Source organism: Thunnus albacares, chromosome 20 (genome assembly GCF_914725855.1).
Source record: "Thunnus albacares chromosome 20, fThuAlb1.1, whole genome shotgun sequence".
NCBI lineage: Eukaryota > Metazoa > Chordata > Actinopteri > Scombriformes > Scombridae > Thunnus > Thunnus albacares.
In genome coordinates this window covers 21,182,987-21,206,985 of record NC_058125.1, presented here as the reverse complement: position 1 = coordinate 21,206,985, position 23,999 = coordinate 21,182,987, and the positions used below count along the sequence as shown (strand labels likewise).

Genomic DNA, 23,999 nt, shown 5'->3' with positions numbered 1-23,999 from the left:
TTAACATTTGATCAGAAAAACACATTAACCATATATTAACTGATTTCTGGCCACTTGGGGGCAGTGCAAACATATTGTCACATATGCATATGACATATTATCACTTTTTAAGCTAACTCATTAACAAACAGAGGCTTATTACATCCACCAGACATGGAGCAACATTACTATTCATTTAGCGTCCTCTTTCTGGCTGAATTTAAATCCTCCTTTTAGCTCTGTTTTGTTCTCCACTGACTCCTGAGGGAAATATTTGCCTCTTCAGCTACTAATATCTCCACTAATTTCATCAGCTACTTGCTAACTTTATTTGTCTCCCAGGTCAGGTAGCGTACATTGAGTTTATCAAAGCTTTTTTTCCAGAAAACAACTGCTTGCTGCGTCTGAAAACTACATGAAAGTGGTGGCTGGAACTAAAAATGCAGGCTGTAAAACCAAAACAGTGAGCTGAAAGACACTTTAACACTCCGTAGAGCTGAGAGGAGCTGCAAAGTCGGGTGATAATTCTCTCTGGGCTCATCACTGCGAGCAGCGTCAATCACATTACATGTAGTTTTTAGATCTATTGTTGATATAAAATTATTGATCATAGCAGCTTTAAGTCTTTTCCAAATGTGCCCCTTTACAAAAGTCATAAGGCAGGATCATGTATGAAATGTAGTATTTCATGCAACTAACAATCAATCAATATTGTCATTATTAATTAATCCATGCATTGCTTTTTTCAATCAATCAATTAAAATAATGACAAATTCCCAATAAAGTCATCAGGGGCAAAAATTAAAATGATTTATTTTGCTTAATTGTGCAATTTACAGGGGTATAAAAGTGAGGAATGTTTGGTATTTTTACTTGATTTTTAATGACAAGATAAAAAGTCACCAATTAATATTCTGATTATCAGTTTATGGATTGATTTCATAGTCTTTTCAGCACTATTGTGTTGCAGTGGTTCATAGCCTGGTAGTAATCCTCCAGTGGTTCCCATGATATATATATATATATATATGGGGCCATGAGATGATTAATGGGACAGGAAGGAAGTAAAAACAAAGTTCTGCAACTCAAATACTTTGCTTTGTTTGTGAAATATTTTGCTAGTTTTAACTCTTCTGACCTCAAAAAATTATTTAAATGACACAATCTGAATAGTTTAGAGGGGAAAAATATCCCTCTTTGGTGGGACTGCTCAAAACGTATTAACATTTGAAACCCGAGATTAGAGACCACAAGTAGACACAGCTTTGTTTTCAGGGGTCACAAGCCAAAAAGGTTGGAAACCATAGCACTAAAGCTTTTACGTCTCCATATGTGTCCTGAGTGTTGGTGATGATCATAGGTCTTATCTGCTTTAATTTACGACCAGCCCCCTCATGCTCCCTCATTCCTGCCCTCCACCTGTGCCCCATATCTCTGATCCTGCACCCTTGCCCTCGCTACACCGTGAGCGCTTCAAAGTGTCAAGATGGTAACAAGATGACTAGACGCACTCAGGAGAGCTTGGACTTTCCCACCGTTCTAAAGAGACCATGACATTACCTGTGTACATAAATGTAATATGATATCTGCTAACCTAGACGCTCCATATCAGGTCCAAGTGGCATTTGCTTACATCCTTTGATGTGTTTAGCAACCAGTCAAGATCACTTGGTTTATTTTCTCTGGAGCAACTAAGGTTATGCTTCTGCTATCACAAACATAATAAAGTAATAGTATTCTCTAACTTTTATGTGGAATCTAACCTAAATATACTTCTGAATGATGATTACATGTTGCCAAGTTAGGATGGTCACTCCACTATAAATCAAAAGACACCACCTCTTGCTCATAAGTATCAGATTTTTTTGTTATTATGTAAGTGTATAAACACTTAAACTGATGGTGGAAGCATATAAGTCAAGAACTCTGTGCAACTGGTGACAAAAATAAATTCAGTGGGAAAATTTATTTGCCAGAATGTAGCAATATCACTATGCATTGAGCAAATGTTGCATAATTTTATGTAGAACATGTGTATGTGTAGGGAAACATTTCCAGACAAAATCACAACTTAACTAACAAGAAAAATGTATTTAAGAAACTTGTGTTAATACACTGAAGTACAGCAAAAGCCATGAGAAACATAGATCATTTATAGACACAATGAAAAGTCACTAAAATCAACAAGACATGTATAGGCTGTCGCATTGTAACATCACTATTGGCAATAATGTCTGTTAAACTTAAGTTTAATGTCTGCATTTCCTGAAATGAAAATACAGAGACTATGCAAAGAATACAGATATGGCGTTAATCACCAAAACAGACAAACAAGCTGGTAACAGACTGTAAACAAAGAAGCGTTCTTGAGTTCACACATATAAGACACGGAGATCAAACTGTGCAATGAATATGGCATTAAGAGATAAACACATTGATGTGCAGTGATAGCCACTGATCACACACATGAATGTAGTATAATAGCCGCTCAAACCACCTCACTTGAACAGAAAATTATGCATATGTGAGGAGACGCACACACTCCCACAGATACAGTGGCTTCCCAGCTGCTACAGGCAATCAAGACGGAGCGTCGTGTTACAGAAGCCCGATGACTCTGCTCATTCCTTCCTGGCTGAGCTTTCGCTCTGCGCCTCACATCCCTCCGATAAACAGGACGGCATGCCAACTTATCTTACCAAGCTGACTCCTCTCTCTACTACCTTCTATTTTACATGGGGCCCCAAACACACTAAGCTTCCGCCTCGGCACCCTTACCCACACTTTACAACCCCCCAACCATCTGGCTACATGACACTTGAGGCTCTAAATCCCCCTTTCATGCAACGCAGACTTCAATCGTTCCATCTTAACGCGATCACTCATCAAAGCCACCATCCCTGATCACTCAAACGCACAGCTGACAGTTTCACAGTTCCCCTTTAACAATACCACTACACTGACCAAATCTAGACGTACTACCTATGACAACAGAGTTTCTTGGTGCCATTTCTATCATGAGGCGCCCTAGGTAGCCTTACACCTACCTACTACTCCCTTCACACTCCCTTCCAAGCCCTCGTTTCCCCCCTCGTCATCCCATTTCATAACCCCCATTCTGGGAGCCGTGGGCCCCGCTGCTCTCGATCGTGAGCCAACCTTAAAATACACATCCTGAGAATGGATGTGTTTCTCTGTGGCTTATGGTGAACATTTCCTGATTGCATTACATCATATCATTTCTGCTGAAGCCATCAGAAAAAAAAAAAAAATAGGTCTGTCAGTTAAAAGTCAGCCAGTCTCAAAAAGTCCTCTCAGAGAGGATGGGTTTCTGCCTTGTCCCACACATTAGTTGGGTAAATAATATGTTTTGGCACCACGTTAAGCTTTGTAGCTACATTCATCAGAGTGTGTTTCTCTACTCTAAAGAGCCAAGAGTAAAGACAAGACTGGGATATTCAGTATCAGTCAAAATAGATTCTGTATATCATGCTTAATCTTAACCGTCGTCTGGCACGCATGTCCAGAACATACAGTCCTGTCTGAATATCTAAGTTTAAGAGCAAAGCGAATGGCTTGAAGTACACAGTACATTTACTGCTGGTGTTTGATTTTCAAGAGTCTCACTGGAGACAATCCACCTGTTACATGACCATGCTCGTTCAGTCATACTGTGGACAGGTGGCAAACTGAGGAAGAGAGAGGGAAAGTTACATTTCAGAAGCCTTCCCGACAGTAATATATATATCACCTTGCATGTCAGGGAAGGCCATGTGACCTGTGACATTCCTGTTGAGGATATAGACGGGGTAATGTAGACACCTCGTCGTTACACTAGCTGGCCGTGGAATGCGAATGCCAATATTCACCTCCGGAAACTAACCAAACCAGCTTTTGTCACAAGGGGCAGTGGGAGTTCATACAGCAAGAGAACTCCCTGGCTCAACTTGAAGATATGCAGAAATTCCTCCATGTAGTCCGTTACTATAGCTTCGATTTTAACCAAAAACGTGTTAAATTGAAGTCATAGGACAAGCGTTTTATGCACCAAATATTTTAAACAACTTAATGACTTGTTTGCTTAATAGTGGTGACCTGAAGATGCTGGCAGTTCATAGACACCTGTGGCAACATGGCAAACGTCTCAGTACCCTCTCTAAACAGCACTTACCACTCCTGGAATGTGGTTAAGTTGTAAACGACAGATCTACAGAGCAAACAAGGGCTTTTATCCACACGTCCTTTGACATTTACCATGCTCCTGTTCCCCCCTGTTTTCTCACGGGGTCAAATCGCAACACTGTAGTTTGCTCTCTCCTAGCTTGCTTCAACACCCTGTCACCCACCAGTTAACCTTGTATTTCAAACCCTATAGGGAGCCACATTAAAACAGACCTTTCCACCTGTTGCTGATTCCTACCGTGTTATTATAAAGTATGTTGCCACCAGACACAGTTTTCCACTTCAAAATCATAGCTGCACACTCTGTCAGACCAGACCACAAAATGATCAGCATGTTCATGGCGTCAGTAACAACTCAGGGTCAAGCCCTTTAAGTCTTTCCCTCTTAGTCTGATGTCTTTATCAGATGTGTGCACGGTGGACTCAGTAGTAATATTTTCCTACATGCATTATGTTGCTGTTAAGAGGACAGCTGCTGTTATTCGCGGCATGACTATGTCGCTGCATACCAAGGAGCTGTGAAGACCTAGGGTAATCTCCCTGGAGCAGTCAGATGGCTAACAGAAACATGTAGGCCAACTGATTTATAAATCCAGACTTTTATTGGAGAACACAGCCAAACAATGTGTCTCTGACTGACCAAGGCCAAGGCCTAAGTCATTGTTTCACCACTACCATCTTGGTTTCCAGGATAATGAAAGTATAGGTGTTAGCAACAGAATAAGGGTACTAATATACAGTTACATAGTCTTGGATCTGAACTAGTGGATGACTAATGCAGTAAATTAAGCTGTTGTGGAATGAACCTTATCAAAAAGGTTGACATTTTGGGAAATGATTAGCTATCTTGTCAAGAGTTTGATGTTAGAAGATTGATACCACTCTCACGTTTGTCACACCACAGCCAGCAGTCGGCTAACTTACAGTACCAGTCAAAAGTTTGGACACACTTTCTGATTCAAGGGAATGGGAATGTGTGTCCAAACCTTTGACTGATACTGTAGCTCAGTGCAAAGACTTGAAACTGGGAAACAGCTAGCCTGTCCTTCCCAAGGTAACCAAATCTGCCTATCAGCACCTCTAAAGCTTACAAATTCACGTTGTATCACATTTGTTTTTTCTGTACAAAAACTCAAGTGTAAAAACAAGAAATCGCCGTTTTACGCAGGGTTGTACCGGACTGTTTCTTGACCAAGCACAGTAACCCTAGAGTCTCCGCTGGTTGTTGTTTTTACGCTTTGGTTTTTGTATGGATTAAACAAATGAGATACAATCTGAGAGATGCTGGTAGGTGGATTTTGTTACCTTTGAACAGAGCTAGAGTTAGCTTTTCCCTGTTTCCAGTCTTTGTGCTCACCTAAATAAGCCTGCTGCTGGTGGTGGTAACTTCATATTAAGCATAGAAACATTTGAGTGGTATCAACCTTCTCATAAAACTCTCAACCAGGAACCGAATGAGCGTACTTTCCATGAATGTCAAACCTTTGCTTTAAATACAGGATTAACTGGGTCACCAGGAATAATTTGTTCTTTGATATAGTCAAATGCAGCTTTCCAAACAGATTTCTGCTGTCTCAAACTGACCCATTTGGCCTTTGCACTCACTGCACAGAAATCTGAGTAGATTACATGTGGAAGTGATATCGAGAATATTCCATCCAGCTTGTAAGAGACCAAGGGGAGCTATTATCATATTTATAACACCAATCAAGTGCCTCAAGAACAATCCACTAAGGAGCTGCTTGTGTTCAAATTATCCAGTTAAAACAAAACTTTATAAAAGAAAACACATCTTTTATTTCAGGTGGTATTCCCACTGGGACTCAAAACTGTACGTGAATTGGGTAACGCAACAAATGAGACGTTAGATTTTGAGACGAAAATCTTTACTTGTCTTTAACCTTATTTCACCTTTTGAATACTCTGGAAAATACAGAACCCTAGCCAAGCAGTCACATGGGCTCACTTGGTGAAAGAAACTCAAAACCGACACCTTCTGCGTCCAAGAACATGTGATGCGAGACACACAAACACACTCAGGCAGAGGAAGACCGCGGATACATCTTTACACATTGTGCATGTGGAAAGCTACACATGATGCAAATGTGCAAACAAAACTCACTCTAGGAGCTTAAAAACACCACCTGATGATCCCCATCCATGTTGAAATCTGCATGGGTCCTCTGGGACTCCATCCTGTTACATAAGATTATGCAGGTGCACTGTTGACAGGAGGATCTAATATGAACACAAGTCTCAATGTCTCCCAGTGTGACCAATGATCTGCTTTGCCTGCATGGAGCCAGGCTTTCTCCGTAGTCCCACACCACTGATTTGGCCAACATGGATTAACGGCAGAGACATGGTGGGGTATGAGCATCCACAGCATCACAATATCTTGCCCATCTGCCATGAAGGCATGGGCTAAAAATAAAACTTTGTCCCTGTGGGAGGAGGCATAGTGGGGATTGAGAAGGTTGCAAAGTGTCCACACTGGACATTACAGCCATGTGCCTCGATGGGGATATTCACCTGGCGGGTGAAGACATGGGCCTGTTATGATGCTCATGAGCAGTTTTCCCTCTCATACTGTAGGTACTGTAGCATAACAGTGTAGTTAGACACTTGTTTGTGCATGTGCATGCACCTTCAAAACATAAACTCACACAACCTCTCACACACACACATTTAAAAACACTGCTGTGAAGCCATAAATCTACCAAATGCAAGTCTGACCTAAGCTCAATTACAGGTCCCTGTTTATTATTAGAACAAAGGCAGTTTTTTTTAGTGCAAAAAAATACCTTGCTTCTTTTATAGTGTGAAACCACATTTTCTACCTATTTAAATGAAACTGCTCTTTATCAAACCACAGCCACATTATTCTCCATTACTCGACAGAAAACTGCAAACACCACAGTCCAAATGAGAAAAGGGAAATCAGACCATTAGCTTAACTATAACCCTGCTGTCTAAAAGTCATAAAAATGCAAAATTAGTCCATCTCATCCCGAGAAATGGAAGCATACAAACATAACCAGCGAAAAAAAACAAACGTGAGCAATCATCAAAGCCATTCCGAACTTGCATGTAAAACTCTTCAGGAAACTTTTATATTCAGGGCTACATGCAGGTGTCACCTTAAGGCTTAACAACCCATGGAAGACAGAAGACGGCAGGTGGTGGGTTACCTTGCACGGTAAATCAAATATTTCCACAGAATCCAAGAAACTTTGAAAAAAAAATCAAGTGTTCCGTCAAGCCGTACACCGAGGGCGTAATTCTCCCCTTCTGGCAGCCAGTGCGGGGCTGCAGGACAGCTGTAGCTGACGCAGTGGTGCCCTGCAGTGAAACCGGAGGAGTTGCTCCAGGTAGGATCAGCTCAGATCTTTGACACTTCAGCAGCGGAACCGCTTCCCGTTCCCACACAGCTGGTCGCTTCTGCACGGTATTTTCCGTCAAATTCCAACGGAAATACAAACGTCCTGTTACAAAGTAAGCAAGTGTTTGAGCTGGACTCCCGTTGCAGAGCAGATGACACGTCCGTGTGATGGACCTGCAGGCTGTTGCCGCCACAGCGGATCATTGTGCACAGATTGTGCACAGATTGTGCACAGAGAAGTGTTTTATTCCTTTGAACAAGCAACGAGATCTGTATATGAAATAACTTGTTCCGGGAGATTACTCATTGTATTCATTATTGTTTAAATGAAGTCGACAAGTCCTTCATTAATTAGGGTGGACACTCATTAGTTACCGGAGACTCATGTTAAGCAGTAGGAATTATTTATTCAAACATTAGTTATTAGTTATTAACAGTTTGTAATTAGTTATTACAAACTGTTAAACATAAATCCATGCACAGACTGAAATAAATAAATTCAATACTGCATCCATGTTTTACTTCTTGTTTGTTGTCATTTGGAACACATGCATTTGATTAGTCCATGAAAAAAAGTATCTTAGCCTATATTTGGACTTTTGTGTGCAATAATTGCCAAAAAACCTGAACAAGCAACATCTATAAACATACTGCTGATACTGTTAGCAGCTGTGTTCTTTCCAGCTTTAGCCTATGAGAAGAAGTTTGAACATTTTGACACCTGAGCATGGATGTGGTTTGGATGCTTGTCAGGTGGTTGTTTTCAGAAAGAAATGGAGGGACAAGGTGAACATTTTGGGAAGAGTGACAGCCTCGCATCCTGCAAGGACAAGAAAAATGGTGTCTTCCATTTGTAGAAGCAAAAATTAATGAAAACATTTCTGATAAACGATTGTGTCCACTGAACTGTGCCAAAACCGTTTATTTGAATAAATACTAGAGCTATAACACAGGCTTATGGCAAAATTATGTGCAAAAATAATCAGAAAAGAAACTTGAACTTAAAGCCCAGTAATAGTACAAAAAAAGTACTGCAACCACCAGAGGGCAGCATGATAGCTTTCAATTTTCTATATAGTCCTTTTATTCTACCCTGTTATGTGGGTTTTTTTGTTTGTTGGTTGGTTTGTTTTGGTAACTTTTCCTTTTCCTTGTTAGAAGTATATTTTAAAATGTGCCATTAATGTTAAAATGTCTCTATCTTATAATTATGAAAGTAGAGACTGATAGTTCCTGGACACTTGCACAGGGGCCTTAAGCAGGATAAGATTTGGACCGGTATGTGATGTTTTGTCTTAGAAATCGGAGAAATAATCCACTTAATGATGTAGTAGTGTAGCTGTCAAAGGCCACACTGTGCACAAGTCAATGGGAAAACAGGCTAAATTGTTTATTGGATTTAATCAGATAATCTCCGCATGTGCGGTGTAAAAGTGAGGGCTTGTGTCAGTGCACTTCATATATACAGTCTGATTTGTGAGTCCCGCTGTTGATGTGAAAGCTATATCTGGCTGAAAGGTGTGCAATATGATTATACAAGGAAAATGATATCTGTGATTACAAATGTTGACTAGGTGTCATCTGTTTCTTGGAAACGGAGCCTGCTGCAATTTCCCCACCCTCTCCTCTCCCATGTGTTCAAACTGTCCCAGTTTCAGCACACGGTGCACATAAAATTACACCGACTATTAGAGAAATCTTTCTGAGGCTTTGTCACTATCTATGATATGAAACAGATGGGAAACAAAATGTTCCATAGCCCACTCATATAACTTTTAATCTAGATTTAAACATATCACAGCACCAAAACTGCCCTTGCTGAAATAGTCAGTAACATTCAGCTTGACTCATGCCAGCAAACCATTTGTATTAGTCCAACTAGATTTGAGTTCTCCTTTTGATACAGTGGATCATACACAATATTTGAATATAGCCTTGAAAAATGGTCGGTCTTTCTGTTATCATTTTGGTATTATAAGCTAAGTCGGACATGTGCTGTAAGGGATTTCTTTTTTCAATATTTACAGTGAACATAATTAGAAAACTTAATATTTGCCATAGTTAACCAGACAACCAGTCATAGTTAATCAGACAAATCTGCATTTTACTTTCAATGAATGACTTCAGTCCCCTTAACTAAATGACCAAATTCTTGTAAGGTTTAAAATTATATTGTTTTTTTTAAAAAATTATGATTTTAAAATTACAACTTCAAGCAAGAAAGCATTGAGTCAAAGTATGTATTCTTTAAATTCAGATGATGTCACCTAAACTGTTTTCCATAACCTGAAACACTACAGAATATTTTAACTAAACTAAAGCGAGTTAGACTACATTAATGTTCTGCTTTTTTAACTATTAAAACTGTGTTATTGTTAGTAGTAATAAGTAGGAACTATTTAAAAATGATTGCGGGGAGTATTAATGACGTGACACCGTTACCATGGAGACACAACTGCCACATCCGGACGCTCAGTGAAAAAGGTTTGTTTTGACATGTTCTTACCCCTTTTTATGGTTGTTAAATTGGTAAACGAGTTGTTGCATTTGCGTACGATAGAAATCATATAAAGCAAAAATTAAATTGCCGTTCAGCTGAACATTAACGTCTAAAAGAGCAAAATAAACTTAGCGCTAACTGACGGCAGTTAACGTCACGTTTAATGCTAACGTCCAGTGGATGTGTTGGGTTAACCCAGTTGGTTGACGTTGGTCAGTATTTTCGACATTTTATGCTCACCATTGTACCAACTTAAACTGTGTTTCTAGTTTTCACGCAGAAAAAAAAAATCATGGACTCGGAGTATTTAAAAAAACACCTGGGAAAATGTCTGGCGGAGGGTCTCGCTGAGGTGGCCGAGCAGCGACCTGTGAACCCGGTCCTGTATCTGGCCCACTGGCTGCACAACTACAACTCTAATCTTGAATATGAGGCGGAGGTAAGCTGCTGTTTTGTTTACCTCTCAGTAGGGGGAAGCATTATACACAACATCGCCATTAGTGTAAAGCGGCCTGCTTTGTCCCCACCTGCACTACTGACTATCAGTGATGCAAAGTAAATTAAGTACATTTACTCAAATATTTGATGCTACTTTATACTTCCACTCCACTACATTTCAGAGGGAAATATTGTACTTTCTTCTCCACTACATTTATTTGACAGCTTTAGTTACTTTTCAGATGAAGATTTGACACAATGGATAATATAACAAGCTTTTAAAATACAACACATTGTTAAAGATGAAACCAGTGGTTTCCAACATTTTTGGCTTTTGACATCTTACAAAAAGTAGTGTGTAGTCAGAGTCACATATCAGATGTCTATGAGTTGTTAACAGATCCAAAAAACAGTGATTTTTTCCCTCTGAACTTCTCACATTTTCATTTCAATAAATGTCCAAATGATCCAATATTTCAGCAAAAATCAAAGATTAGAGAAAAAGTCCAAAAACTGAAAACAGATTTGTGTATCAGAACTTTGTTTTTTCTTCTTTCCTCTCCCATTAATTATCTCACGACGACCCCTCAGATTTATCTGGTGACTCTTTGGAGGGGCCTGACCCCTAGGTTGGGAACCACTGGACTAAACTAGCTAACTGTATATTAAGAGGTTGAAACTAGCTCCACCTCCAGCAGCTACAACAGTAACATGCTGCTCTAACACTGATGATTCAGTATTAATAATCTAATGATGTCATATATAATAATATATCAGTCAGAGGGACCAAACCACTACTTTTACTGCAATACTTTAAGGTGATAATACTTATGTACTTTTACTTAAGTAGGATTTTTCATGTTGGACTTTTACTTGTAATGAAGTATTTTCACATTGCTGTATTGGTACTTTTGCTTAAGTACAGGATCAAAATACTTCTTCCACCACCGATGCGTATTTATGTTTCATTTATTCATATGTGAAAGTCTGTGTGAAAATGTTGTTGAAAGTGCAAATTAATTGAAAAATCTGCTGGATTTATATGCAGTTGAGGCCACAGGAAATTGTTTACTGCTACTTAAAACTTCTACTGCACTACATTTCAGATGCAAATACTGCACTTAATATTCTATTACATTAGTTTGACAGCTAGTGACTACACTGTAAAGTCAAGTCAAATTTTACAGTATGACTGAAAACTGACTGGTAATATGGTTACTTTTATTGATAATACTTTTACTTCAATAACATTTTAATGCAATACTTATTATCATTTGTTTTTGAATTATTTTGAATTATTTGTTTACTTCTTTCACAACTGTTAACAGATTAGAAAAACTACTTTCCCTAATCAGAAGTTATTTTGTGAGTGCAGTGCTGTAGATAATGAGTAATATTGAGTTTACCACAAACACATGCACCCCACCCACCACAAACTGATGAACCAGAAAATACTGTAGCTATAGCTACTGAAGTGCTAGCACTAAAACTACTATTATTAGTACCACTACTGCCACTACCACCACTACAACTACTACCTCCAGAGGCCTTATTCTTCTAATAGGTTCTGTCATCTGTAAAGGATGACAAAGACTTAGACAGTCTAAGCTCATCAGGCTCAGTGCTATAAAGCTATAAAGACAACAGCCACCTTTTACCTTTAGCGTATATTCAGGAACTGTTAACAGTGTCCTACATGTCTGGGGATCTATGTGTGCCTCAGGCTTATAACAAATAAAAGGTCACAAGGTCAAGCTCTTTATAAGCCTTAAGTGTTTTAAGGCTTTTTTGGTGAAACTAGATGTATCAAGGGTGCTAAAAAGGTGTGGAGTCCTTTTTCTCTGTCATGGTGACTAGCCTTGCTGTTGTATTTCCTTTTTTTAATGCAGAAAAAGGCCCGATTGGCTTTCCTGGAGCAGGAGCGTGAAAAAGCCAGAGAAGAGGCTTTGAACCAGGAAAAGCTGAGGGAGGAGGAGCTTAAGATCAGCAAGGCCTTGGAAGAGTCTAAAAAAGTATGTTGTGTGACAAAATGTCAGTTTGTGTGCTTTAACTCACAAAGAGTTAAATGTAACTAAGTCTCCATTTACTCCTTTGTTTATCTAAAACCTCTCTCCTATCAAGTTTTCTTAATTTACTGAAGGGATTGATGTAACCTCATTTTCAGATTTTGTTTAGTTACAATGTGTTGAGAAGTTAATTTTAGGCAAAGACCAAGAGCTAGGAGGAACAGAAGCAGGAAAGTCATCACTTTTGCTCCCACTGCAGTACATTTTTAATACGCTTTCCATGACATTTTGAGCAAAATCCTTCAAGAACACATCAACACATTAACAGATCTCTGAGAAGGAGTCTACAAGTTCTGATGCACCGGCCACAACTGAAGCTGCTGAGGACAACGAACCTGTGAAAGAAGAGAAACCAAACACCCCTGATCCAGAAAACCAGCAGGGCAGAGACGAACACCAAACTGAAGCTCGGGATAATGATGCTGAACAGGAGGTGATAAAAAGTAGATCTCAAATCTGTGTGCTGCTGGTGGTGGTGCCTCCCTGAACATTTGCAATCACTTCTTTGGTTTGATTTTCTGTGATCTTTGGTTTTGATTGATGACCATTGCTGGGGGTCTTTCTGGTGGCTGGGCAGGGTCTTACTCTCATTCAGTGCATGTCTCACCTTGTATGGTGTGGAAATAGTCATGAAATTACTGACTTCAAATGGTTTAAGGAAACGGTGTGTCCGCCAGGTGAAGGTTACAGATAACATAACCAGTCCAGAGTCTCCTGGCAGAAAACCCTCCCCATCTGAAGCGCTCAGCACTGAGGTCAAAGAGGAATCTACAGAAACGCCCGCTGAAAAAACCGAAGTGGAGCCAAAGAGCAATCAAGTAGAAGAGAAAACACAGGTGGAGCCAAGTGATAATCATGTAGAAGAGAAAACCGAGGAGAGGGCAAACAGCAATCAAGTGGAAGAGAAAGAAGTTGACCAAGATGAAGATGAGGTGATGAGACACTTTTTGTGTCTGTGATACATCTGTTCCATTTTAGCACCAAGATATGTAAGTGTGGATGATTTAGATAATGACATTAAATTCACAACAAATGAAAAGGTGATTAACAAGATTCACATGGCAACATTTGACTGAGTTTTACTGATGATGCTAAAATGATTCTGTTACATATTCTGTGTCACGGCTCTGCTCTGCAGGTGGTTGAAACTGAAACTGCTGAACCTGAGCAGACTGAACCGTTACACTCAACTCCCAGACAAGACGCTGACGATTTAAAAACAGACAAAACAGAAGAGCCACGTGACAAACCAAGCCCTCGTTCCCTTGAACAGAACACAGAGAAGGTGATGCTGCTGAAATACGACTTATATGAACAAATTCTGCTGATTTTATTACAGTATGTGCCCAGAGTGAGGATTTATGTTCTCATGTTTTGAAGCTCTGGATGGAAAAGATGCAGGATAAATAGCGAGGAAAGACAATGGATAGATTGACAGCGTGGTTAAGAAATTTGAAGCAAAGTGAGCAGAAGACAGGTGAAACTTTACAGGACAGACGAGGGGCAGAAGTACAGGAAAACCACAGCTGACAAGAGAAAGAATATCTTACATGCTCAATCCCAAAAATACCCCAGGTGAAGAAAATCTAGGACAAGAGTCAAGCTGAGCAAAGGCAGACTGGCAGGACTATTTATGACTGTTTTCCATTACTAATTTACTCATTTTCTATATTACACAATTTTACCAGGAAGTCAGTGAGGATGACGTCCAAGCGGAGTCACCGTCAGTCCCTCAAACCAGAGGAGACATTTTCTGCTGAGCAAAAGATGACAGAAACTGAACAAGAGACACACAAACCAAGTTCTCTTCCTCTCCAGAACCAGGAAGAGGTGGCTGATCTCAATGAGTTCTACTGTCTCTACTAAATACATCCTCTTGTTTCATATATTTTTATCCTATTCTTTGCACACTTTTGACACATAGAGTAAGAAAAACAGGTCCAGAGGAGGCAGCAGACCAGAGGTTGTATCAGCAGTAGACAGTCAGCCAGAGCACAACGCAGGGAGGACTCTGTAGAGAATATAGAGATAGAAATGCAAAGACAGATCGGTTTAATACTTAACCAGTACTCTTCTACCACTTCATCTCAGGAGACAGACGGGCAACACGCAGGTGAGACCACTGATAGCACGGCTTCAGCTGAGAGTGATGCAACGATAGAGAAGACGGTGCCATAAGGAGAACCTGAAAAGTCACCTTCTGATGAGGCAGACATTCAGGAGAAGGTAGACCCTGAAGGCCAGCTGGCAGAAGTGAATTAAATATCTGTTTCAAATGTTAAAAAAAAGTGTCTGATCTTAACTGTCTGTAGTCTGTAGTTTATAGCTTCACTATACGTATAGTTTGATGGATATCTATGTGCAAATATAAAATATGCAAGTATTAACTAAAAAAAATAAACATTTCTCACCAATCATTTTTTATTTTTTCAGTTTATTTCAGAATCTCTGCGCCTAAATTCTTAAAATATCCTCTTAAGGCATGGTTTTAGACATATAAAAATAGTGGCCTTTGAATAAGAATTTGTGTCTGATGTGGTTTTTCCGCAGGGAAGGATGGAAGGAGCAGAAATATTTAGATGTTCAATCACATCTAAATATATAGGGTGAAGGAGCAGATATATTCAGATGTTCAATCACATCTAAATATATCTGCTCCTTCACCCTCAGTGCAAAGTCCAGATCTCAGTGTTACTCATTTCCTGTAACATAAAAACAATCTGAGCCACTCAGCTTTAATAAATCCACTCCATTTTAAGATTAAAGGAACAGATTTGCACTCTTTGCAGATTGCACTTTGACTTTGTAACTCCGGAACATGCCTGCCGAATGACGGTGCAGTTTTCAGTCTTTCCAGTAACCTTTGACCTGGAGGAGAAGGGCCAGCCCCTTGTGGTGCATAATAATCTTTATTTCATTTTCAGTATCTCCAGTTGTCTTCCAGATGCAGACTAGATGACGGCGTCACTGATCAAACGCGGCTGTGTTTAATTAAGTCGGCTGATCTCGGTCCAAATAAAGGTTGGGTTAGGGAAACATTGAGGGGGGTGGACCGTAGCTGGGATTTAAATGCGCATTTAGCCGCGGTGCAATCAGAGCTGTTGTGGTTCCAGTGGTGCACAAGATGCTTTAAATCACAACGGACGGAGAAAGGAAGATTGAGGAAGAACAGCGATGGGGGTCGTAGTCAACGTTGTGGCTACTATCGGTGGCTTCATTACTGGTATAATGAATTTTTTCACTGATATATTTTTGACACCACCGCTGAAAGCAACTCTCAAACATTTAGAGGAAACTGAGCTCAAAACTTTGAAAGGAGGTAAGTCACATCAAGTTTTTATCCATCAAAGACTCACAACAATAGAGCGGAAGTTGGGTTTTTTTCAAGATTGTGTGAAACTGATCAAAGGTGCATGGGTGCGTTGAAAGGAAGTATTGTTTTGTTGGTATGCGCATGTTTCGTATTTAGTCTGTTGCTCAACTCCCCTTTTACCTCATTTCTTCATCCAGAAATAAAGACTTTGAAAGGCAGGACTCTGTGGGAGAAGTCTGGAGCTGTCATCATGGCAGTTCGGCGGCCTGGATGATTTTTGTGCAGAGAGGTAATGATCAATACAGTGTGTCCAGTGTCTGAGCTGACAGTCACTTAATCCATTCCTACATGACCTCAGAAATGGATTATTAAGCCCTTAACATCCCTTCCCTCCTTTTTATTTCCTCTGAAGTAGCTGGAAAGATCGTATTGCTCCGCAGTATCTCTCAAAGATGTTCTGTACTGAAGCTTTAATGTTCACACTTTTTTTTTTTTTATGGCTGCAACATTTCATCAAATGAAAATATTCTTTCCGTCTTGGGCGTTATTTTATAAACACTCTGACATATTTGGTGTCTTAAGAGATTTTTGGATCTCTACTAGAACTTAATAAAGATCTGTTGAATAATGTTTGGTTGCATAGCAGCAGTTTGCAATGGCTGCTGATGGGTCAGTGCAGTTTAAGAAGTATTGAACCTCCCCAACATTTGGTATTTATTTAGTACATTTGTGATTATTGCTCTTGCACATGCACGGTGATGGACAACAAAACCAAACAAGTTAAACAGGTCACAGCTGACAAAGACCTGCTGCACCTCCAGAACTAACCACACATATTCCAAGTGGATATTTATGTAAACCTGAAGCCTAACTTGTAAAAAGTACTGATACAGTTGATTGATTACAATTTTTTTTTTTCTCTCTCTCTAAAGGAAATTATAAGTGATGCACCAAAAACAAGACTCATAAAATAGGCGTTAACCACGAAACAAACTCTTGGGCATTATGTAAAAATTAAAACCAATGTCACAAAAAACTAACTAAACTAGATTGAAATTTATGATTGGAAAAAGTCTGGTACTTATTATCCAGTTGATGCAGCACTGCCTTTTCCTGTGGAACATTACAATCACAGATTTAAAAAAAATAAACTGAGTTTTTGTTTAACTCTTCTTTGCCTGCAGGAGGCTGCAGAGCTGTCCTCTCTGAAACCCCAGCTGGATGAGCTCGGGGTCCCTCTGTACGCTGTGGTGAAGGAGGACGTCGGCACCGAGGTCCAGAACTTCAGACCGTACTTCAAGGGGGAGGTCTTCTTGGATGAAAAGGTTCACTTTTGTTTGTTCAATGAATCGGTAGACTGTGTGGTCAGGGGTGAACACTGATCTTCAAACCAGATTCAGCCAGTTTTTCAGCATTGCTTCTTGCAAACACACTGAAGTCATTGAGAATCTGTGATAAATCAGTTTAGATCTGCATGAAACATCCAGCGCTTCTTGTCTTCTTGTGTTTCAGAGGCGTTTTTATGGGCCCCGTGAGCGTAAGATGGGCCTCCTGGCGTTCCTTCGTGTTGGGGTGTGGTTGAATGGTCTGAGGGCCTTCAAGAATGGCTTCATGGGAAATGTTTTGGGAGAGGGCTTTGTCCTCGGTGGGGTCTTCGTCATTGGGAGAGGACAGCAGGTAAAAATAATAAGTCAGTTGTATAATAACATTATAAAACATGTCAAAGAGTAATAAAGGCAGCACACTTGAAACATTGTTTTATTATTTTCTAGGGAATACTGCTGGAGCACAGAGAGATTGAGTTTGGAGATAAAGTAAACATCGAAGATGTTATCCGAGCTGCCAGAAGGATACCACAGGAACTTCTTCCTCTGGAAAACAAATAATGCTTTTGATTCGAATCTCATGTCGGGAAACATCATGTCCTTGAACATCTGACAGTCCCACATATTGTAGAGTACAGAGAAAGTTTAGGACCATATAAGATATACAAATTATCATATAAATGTTGAAAAATGTTTCAGTTTTATGGTAAAGAGTTTAAAGATGCAGATTAAATATTAAAGTCTATAGTTTGGGAGAAAGTTATTCAAAAAATCTTCAGGAAGTGCAGAGTAGACATGTGAGTTTGTTGATGTAGCTGTTTCTGAGAAACCAGGATGCATTTTGTGGTATGACTGTCTGTGGTATGAGGCTCTGAGTGTGTTAATGATGGTCTGTCTTTAAACTCATCAGAGGAAGCAGACCTGATCTCTAACACTCAGTTCCCTTTTGTCACTACTGATACTACTGTGTCATCCTGGCAGCCAAGAAACCGTGACCTATGACCAATAAAACATGTCTTTGTAGCTGTACGGCTTGGTTTTTATCGTGATTCACTGCTTGGAAAAAGTTGTTTCCTATACTAGTCATATGAATGTTGCTGGATGGAGGGTGGGACTGACTTTTGGAGCCAACGTCATATCAGATCAGTCTGCTTTCCTGCAAGGGCTTTTTCACATTGAATCCCCGCCCCCTTTGCGGGGAGAAAAAAAGTCCTTTTTTGTTTTTTTGGTGCCTTTGCAATCCAGGACCAGAAATACAGTTTGTGTTCAGCATGAATAATTTACAGCTCTTATTGGATGCTTAATACATTTAAAACAGCAATGGGAACAGGTTAGTATTCTAAATGTTCTAAATTTTCATAATGGAAGTACATTTAGAGTGTCTAATGCAGGATCTATTTGGTACTTAGGAAAAAATGTACTTTAGCTGTGGTGCATGCTGCTGCTTCTTTTTCGTATCCCTGTAAGTCACTAGTTGTTTGTACCAAGTATGAAAGTAATTAATCTGTAATCCCTAACGGGCAAATCCAGTTTACCATGTTTATTTCTGCCCTGAGAAAAGTAGTGAGTAAGTAAAAAAAAAAAACAGCCTACTGTTATTGTGGAGAAGGGCAGCTACAGTGCAGCTGAAGGCTGCACATGAAGGGTGTAGTCCTTGAAATACACTGAAATACTCATTTTTGTTACTTTTTGTCACTTTAGAGCAATTTAAAAGCACATTTTCATACTTCGATATCATGTCAATTTGCATTTGAAAGAAAAATGTTCAACTAAGCTTGATTTTTTTTTTTTTTTTTTTTTTTTTTTTTTTTTCCTCAAAAGTTTCTTGTCAAAATTAAATATTAAACTCAATATCAGTTCAACATTCTGGGGGTTTCCTACAGACTCACTCAGTCTGGTATGACTAACAGGTTTTGGTAACTAAGAAATGCCGTAGATACTTGTGTAAGAGACATTCCTGAACCAGTTCTGACCTCTACTTGTGCTACTGTTACACTACACCATGGGTTTTCAAAGCCTGACACTGTGGGCACCTCCTCAGACAAAACTGATCTGTGTTTTTAAGACTGTATACATTATGTTAACATTCTGGGAACTAAATGTATGCCGAATTAGCTATTAGCAGTTCCTTTTTGAAATGTACCCATGGATGTTCAGACAACTATCACTGGATTACTGTGATACTGAAGAAAACATTTAAAAAATGCTGCTGTTAGAAGTTACACAATCTCACTGAAACCTGTGGGCCAAACCTTATCAAATAGACCAGTGATGACCGTTATATTAACTGACAAAAACACGTAATCTTTTTTTTTTCTATAAATGGAGCTGAGTCATTGCAGTCAACTGTAAACCATGTTGCCTTGAATCATTCTGAGCAATTTGAAACAGAAGAAAGGGGCTTAGAGTGCACAGGAAAAGTCGGTTTTGTCTGGGGGTCAGTCTTAGATCAGAAGGGACACTGTATGCGGCATTTAATTTGAATTACAGTATTCAGTATTTGCTTATGACTCATCCTCAAATAATCTGTGGCCCTTTGTCTGCTTGCAAAAAATAGCAATGTCATGCAACTGATGTTTATGCAGCTTGTAAGGATTCATTTATTTTCTCTAATTTCCAGAATTCCCCTCCATCCTGAAGGGAGAGCTGTTAAATGTTTGGTTTGTGATTCTGGTAGTTGCAGCCACACTGATAGTTGCAGTGGCCCTTGCCAACACTGACTTATTCCTAACTAGGTCAGTCCCAGCCTCTCTGGAAGAACTGGCCACCTCTGATCTTCAGACAACAACAGGAGGTGAACAAAATGGAAATAATACAGTATATTATAAAGCTCAAAGTTAATTCTTTACCTTGGTAACAGCAGTTGAGAAAACAAGCTAACCACGTAGTCCTTTCAGTAGCTATTCTGGAGCTTTTGAGGTTTTAAGATTATGTGAGTTCCAGTCATCATGAAACTGTAGATTTTCATTTTTTTCTGCGAACTTTAAATGACTTTTTGCTCATGTGGGAAAATGACAATTTTGACATGTAGTGTGGATCTGAATGGACTTAATGGTGTGATTGTTTTCTCAGTTCATACTATAACTTGTTCATATGCATAACTCACATTTACTGTAGTTTTACAACACAGACAACACACATCTGTGTTCATGATTTTACCCTTACATACTATCCAGGTCAAATTTGACCCATTTTCACATTCAAATTTTTATTTTATTTGATAGGGACGATGCAATTTAACATTCTAATTTTCAACTCTCTAGTTGGGCTTTACATGTACAGTGTAATTAAAATATACAGCTTTCATTGTCATAAAACCACAGTACACTACAGATATGGAAGTACAATAAAATACACATACTGAAATACATTGATTGTGATGTACAGTTTGAAAGAGGAAGAAAAAAAACAACAATTTCAGAGCAGTAAAAACACCAAAAACATTTCTTTTAGCCTGAAATTACATGACTTATCCGTAAGTGACCCAGAAAATACACTTTTTTATTTTTCTGCAGCAGATACACATGGTTTTGCACATGGTGGCTGTTCCAAGTTAAATTTGACTCGTATTTATGAAAAGAAAAGAAAAATCACCATTCAGAAATGTTGTTGCATCCCTCACATTCAATAACATTTATGGAAATCATGATGGCTGCTTGGTTCTCCTGTTTTATGCAACATAGGACCATAATATAATGTGATTGTGAATGTTTTTGTGTAAAACCTAGAAGAATACACTCTCTGCTCTCTGAAAGCTTCATTAAAGATCAATAGCCCATTTATTTATGACTGATGAGCTATTTATGAATAGATTTATGGTTCAGAAGTTTGGTATAGAGATTATAAGGATATACTGTGAAGGGTCAGAAAAATATGTACGGGTTAATGCAGCAAGACTGTTATTCATTTGGAGGGCCCAAGTGTTTTTTGTTTAAACTGAACTCTGGCTACTAGCTGCACCAACAAAGAGAAATCATATTCATTAGTATTGTGTGAATCTGCAGATGGGAAGACAGTGAAAGGACAAACTCTGTGGGAGAGGAACGGAGCCGTGATTCTGGTTGTGAGACGTCCTGGATGATCCTTGTGCAGAGAGGTACTGTACATGCACACGTACGTGTACACATTTAAGATATATTCAGTATCGCCCACTGGGGCTGGCACAACTGAAACAATGCACTTTTATGTGTTGGTTTTAAAGTAAAAGACAAAACATTGTATTGGATATTTTAGTTTCAGGAGAGGAGCTTAAACTTAAAAACAGGATACATCTGTCATTCATATTTCCGAGTGCATTCAAACCACAAATGCGTTCCCACCGACATCTGTCCCGCTTTTGTTCTGTTTGCCTGTTTTTTTCACTCAACGCCTGACAGCTTGCAGTGATGATGTCAGTGCAGTCTGTGTCATATGTGTGTATTTTTGAATGGAGGCCAGTCCTGAGTGTATCATCGTGTCTAGACTGATGAGGATAAAAAATACTGTGCATGTGTGGTAGAATTCAGCATCTGCAGTATTCAAATACCACCTCTGTCCCTTTTGTTATCGCAGAGTATAATTGTCCCTCTTAACTGTAGATTTTTAACAATTATGTAAAATTATTTTTGAACTCCTCTGTAAAGGTGCCACGTGGGTAACGTTTACAGATATATATATATAGATATGTTTGTTTCACATACAGATAACATTGTTTCTTTGTTGCTCTGTTCAACAATCATATTAAGCCAAATGATGTGTTGTGAATGTATCTATTGACATTAAATCAATAAGTGAATTAAAACAAGACAAACTAGAAAAGAAAAAAGACAAAGAAGAATGAAACATATTGTATCTTCTCAAAATATAGGGAAGTATTAGTGTGTAGTCATTTTATTTTACTAAGATGAGAGAATAAGAAAAATTAGTGTCTGAGCTGTAGTGAGATTCACTATTGATTCAGGATGGTTAATAAAGGATCTGGCAGTAGATTAGAGATAATGACATTGGAAAACATTTTCACGCACATTAATACTGCATTAATGTTGAGAAAATAGAAAATCAAATAAAAAGAGGATAAATACAATGCACTTTTTCGATTGCTTTATGGAACAAAACAGAAAGATTGTGTTGCTCGTTTGGCACAAAATGATACTAAAGCCTTTAGAGTTTGTTGCAGAGGTGAAAGATGGATGGAAAATCATTCGAGGGTTTGCCAGCTTCAATAATGTCAAACAGATACAGTAACACAAGAGAGAAAACGCTTTTTAGAGAAGTAGCAGAGTAACAAATGAATTTAGAAATTGGTCTTTAATTATATGATTTAATACTTAAATGGTTGGTTTCCAAACTGTTTGACTTGTGACCCTTTAAAATGAAACGATGTCTACGTCTGATCCCTTTGACACAGGTTGTGGTCTAAGTTGTTGGCAACCAGTTTTTCCTTCTAAGATTGTTTCATTTGAAGGATTTTCAGAAGCCCGAAGAGGTGAAACTATCCAGTAATTCAAAAGAAAAAAAAAAGACCAAATCTGAGAAAACCTACTTTTGTGCAATAATTTGTCTTTAATCATCTTGTGTCAGATTTATTGTGGGATTATTCATGAATACTCATAGTCTGAGACAGAGGTTATTGAGTGTCTCCCACGGTCTCATTTGTTTAGTGTAATTATATCAGTGTCACATCAGTGATTTTTAAAACTGTGCCCTTTAAGTGTCAACAGACTGTTGGTGTCTGTTCCTCTTCCTCCAGGAGGCCGCAGAGCTGTCCTCTCTGAAACCCCAGCTGGATGAGCTCGGGGTCCCTTTGTACGCTGTGGTGAAGGAGGACATCGACACAGAGATCCAGAGCTATAGACCGTACTTCAACGGGGAGATCTTTGTGGATCACAAGGTAATTCTACACAGGATTATTATTTTTATTATTCATTAGCTTGGAACTATTTTGTCCTTCCTTACTTTATATCTTGCTCTTTTTTAAATTTGCAGCGAGTTTTCTATGGCCGTGCTCAGAGAAGAATGGGTCTGGCTCTGGGTCTTGTGCGTCTGGGTGTGCTGAGAAACCTGGTCAACGTCAAGAAGAAGGGTTATCAGGGCAACGTGCATGGAGAAGGTTTCATTCTTGGCGGCTTGTATGTAATTGGACCAGAAAAACAGGTAATTCAAAAAAGTCTTGTCATTAAAAGGTATAATCATACTGGATCATTTGTGATTTTATTTATAAGTGTTTCTTGTCTCTTACTCAGGGTGTAATACTGGAGCACAAGGAGAAGGAATTTGGAGACAAAGCTCATATCTCATCCATCCTGGAGGCTGCAAAGAAAATAAATAAAGGTCAATAAATTGGAAAAAAAAACTTGAGATTGAATGTGAGATTGAACACTAATTTCATTAATGTATACATTTACATTTTTATCAGTGAGATTTTGTCAGATCTCCCACATGTAATCATCAGTAACATCTGTGTTCATCTCCTTCAGAGTGTGTTAGGTTTTTTTTAAATTGCTGTACTATAATGTTGGTTTGTTCATGACGGTCTGTGTCTAAACCACTGAGGAGGCAGACCTGATGCTGTAAACCAACTCAAACCGCAATGTTATAGTGAAACATGTACAATAAACATGATAATTGCTTAAAATAAAGTGGATTTGTTGGAGTCTTCTGTCATTTAGTAAATGTGAGTTCCCTGCGTGAATAGATTGGAAATATCAGTATCAGTATCTGATAAGAATGACTAACTTTTGTTGTCAGTTGATTTACTTTATAGTTGCCCAATCAAACACTCTCAATCAACAACAATCCAGCCAATGGACATGGTCTGAGGGCGGGCCCTAACGCG

At 39.0% G+C, this 23,999-nt stretch overlaps 3 protein-coding genes, 1 long non-coding RNA gene and 1 pseudogene across 5 annotated transcripts in view; 3 read left to right on the top strand and 2 right to left on the bottom strand.

The window, feature by feature from the left end:
* scn4aa (sodium channel, voltage-gated, type IV, alpha, a) overlaps positions 1-8,380 on the bottom strand; it is a 28,499-nt gene extending 20,119 nt beyond the window's left edge. Inside the window, exon 1 of the mRNA XM_044337965.1 lies at positions 7,353-8,380. The gene's annotated coding sequence lies outside the window, so the exon portion shown is untranslated. The remainder of the gene's footprint in view (positions 1-7,352) is intronic.
* A 1,553-nt stretch (positions 8,381-9,933) lies between these two features.
* dydc2 (DPY30 domain containing 2) lies at positions 9,934-14,778 on the top strand. Of its 2 annotated transcripts, XR_006399452.1 has the most exons (8): positions 9,934-10,027; positions 10,313-10,482; positions 12,371-12,493; positions 12,816-12,980; positions 13,225-13,479; positions 13,686-13,832; positions 14,236-14,377; positions 14,639-14,778. XR_006399452.1 is itself a non-coding variant. In XM_044337959.1 (7 exons), exons 1-7 carry the CDS (start codon positions 9,949-9,951, stop codon positions 14,723-14,725), a joined length of 1,026 nt encoding a protein of 341 aa, XP_044193894.1. In that variant the 5' UTR covers positions 9,934-9,948; the 3' UTR covers positions 14,726-14,778. The 2 variants fall into 2 exon arrangements, 1 of the variants encoding a protein (XP_044193894.1); XM_044337959.1 differs by lacking the exon at positions 14,236-14,377.
* A 451-nt stretch (positions 14,779-15,229) lies between these two features.
* On the top strand, positions 15,230-18,214 carry LOC122971356 (peroxiredoxin-like 2A). The gene is made up of 5 exons (XM_044337962.1): positions 15,230-15,866; positions 16,058-16,149; positions 17,045-17,185; positions 17,373-17,537; positions 17,633-18,214. Exons 1-5 carry the CDS (start codon positions 15,722-15,724, stop codon positions 17,744-17,746), a joined length of 657 nt encoding a protein of 218 aa, XP_044193897.1. The 5' UTR covers positions 15,230-15,721; the 3' UTR covers positions 17,747-18,214.
* LOC122971357 lies at positions 16,376-21,204 on the bottom strand. The gene is made up of 3 exons (XR_006399453.1): positions 20,683-21,204; positions 20,288-20,296; positions 16,376-16,388 (listed from the first exon to the last, which is right to left on the bottom strand). It is a non-coding gene; the product is annotated as an uncharacterized LOC122971357 (long non-coding RNA).
* On the top strand, positions 18,413-23,802 carry LOC122971355 (annotated as a pseudogene).
* Positions 23,803-23,999: the final 197 nt, after the last annotated feature.

Excerpts from the sequence above, each read along its gene's own strand:
- dydc2 (XM_044337959.1), top strand. The coding sequence starts at position 9,949 with ATGATTGCGGGGAGTATTAATGACGTGACACCGTTACCATGGAGACAC. Across the intron at positions 10,028-10,312 it reads CCGGACGCTCAGTGAAAAAG|TTTTCACGCAGAAAAAAAAA; the intron begins GTTTGTTTTGAC and ends CTGTGTTTCTAG. Across the intron at positions 13,833-14,638 it reads TTGAACAGAACACAGAGAAG|GAGACAGACGGGCAACACGC; the intron begins GTGATGCTGCTG and ends ACTTCATCTCAG.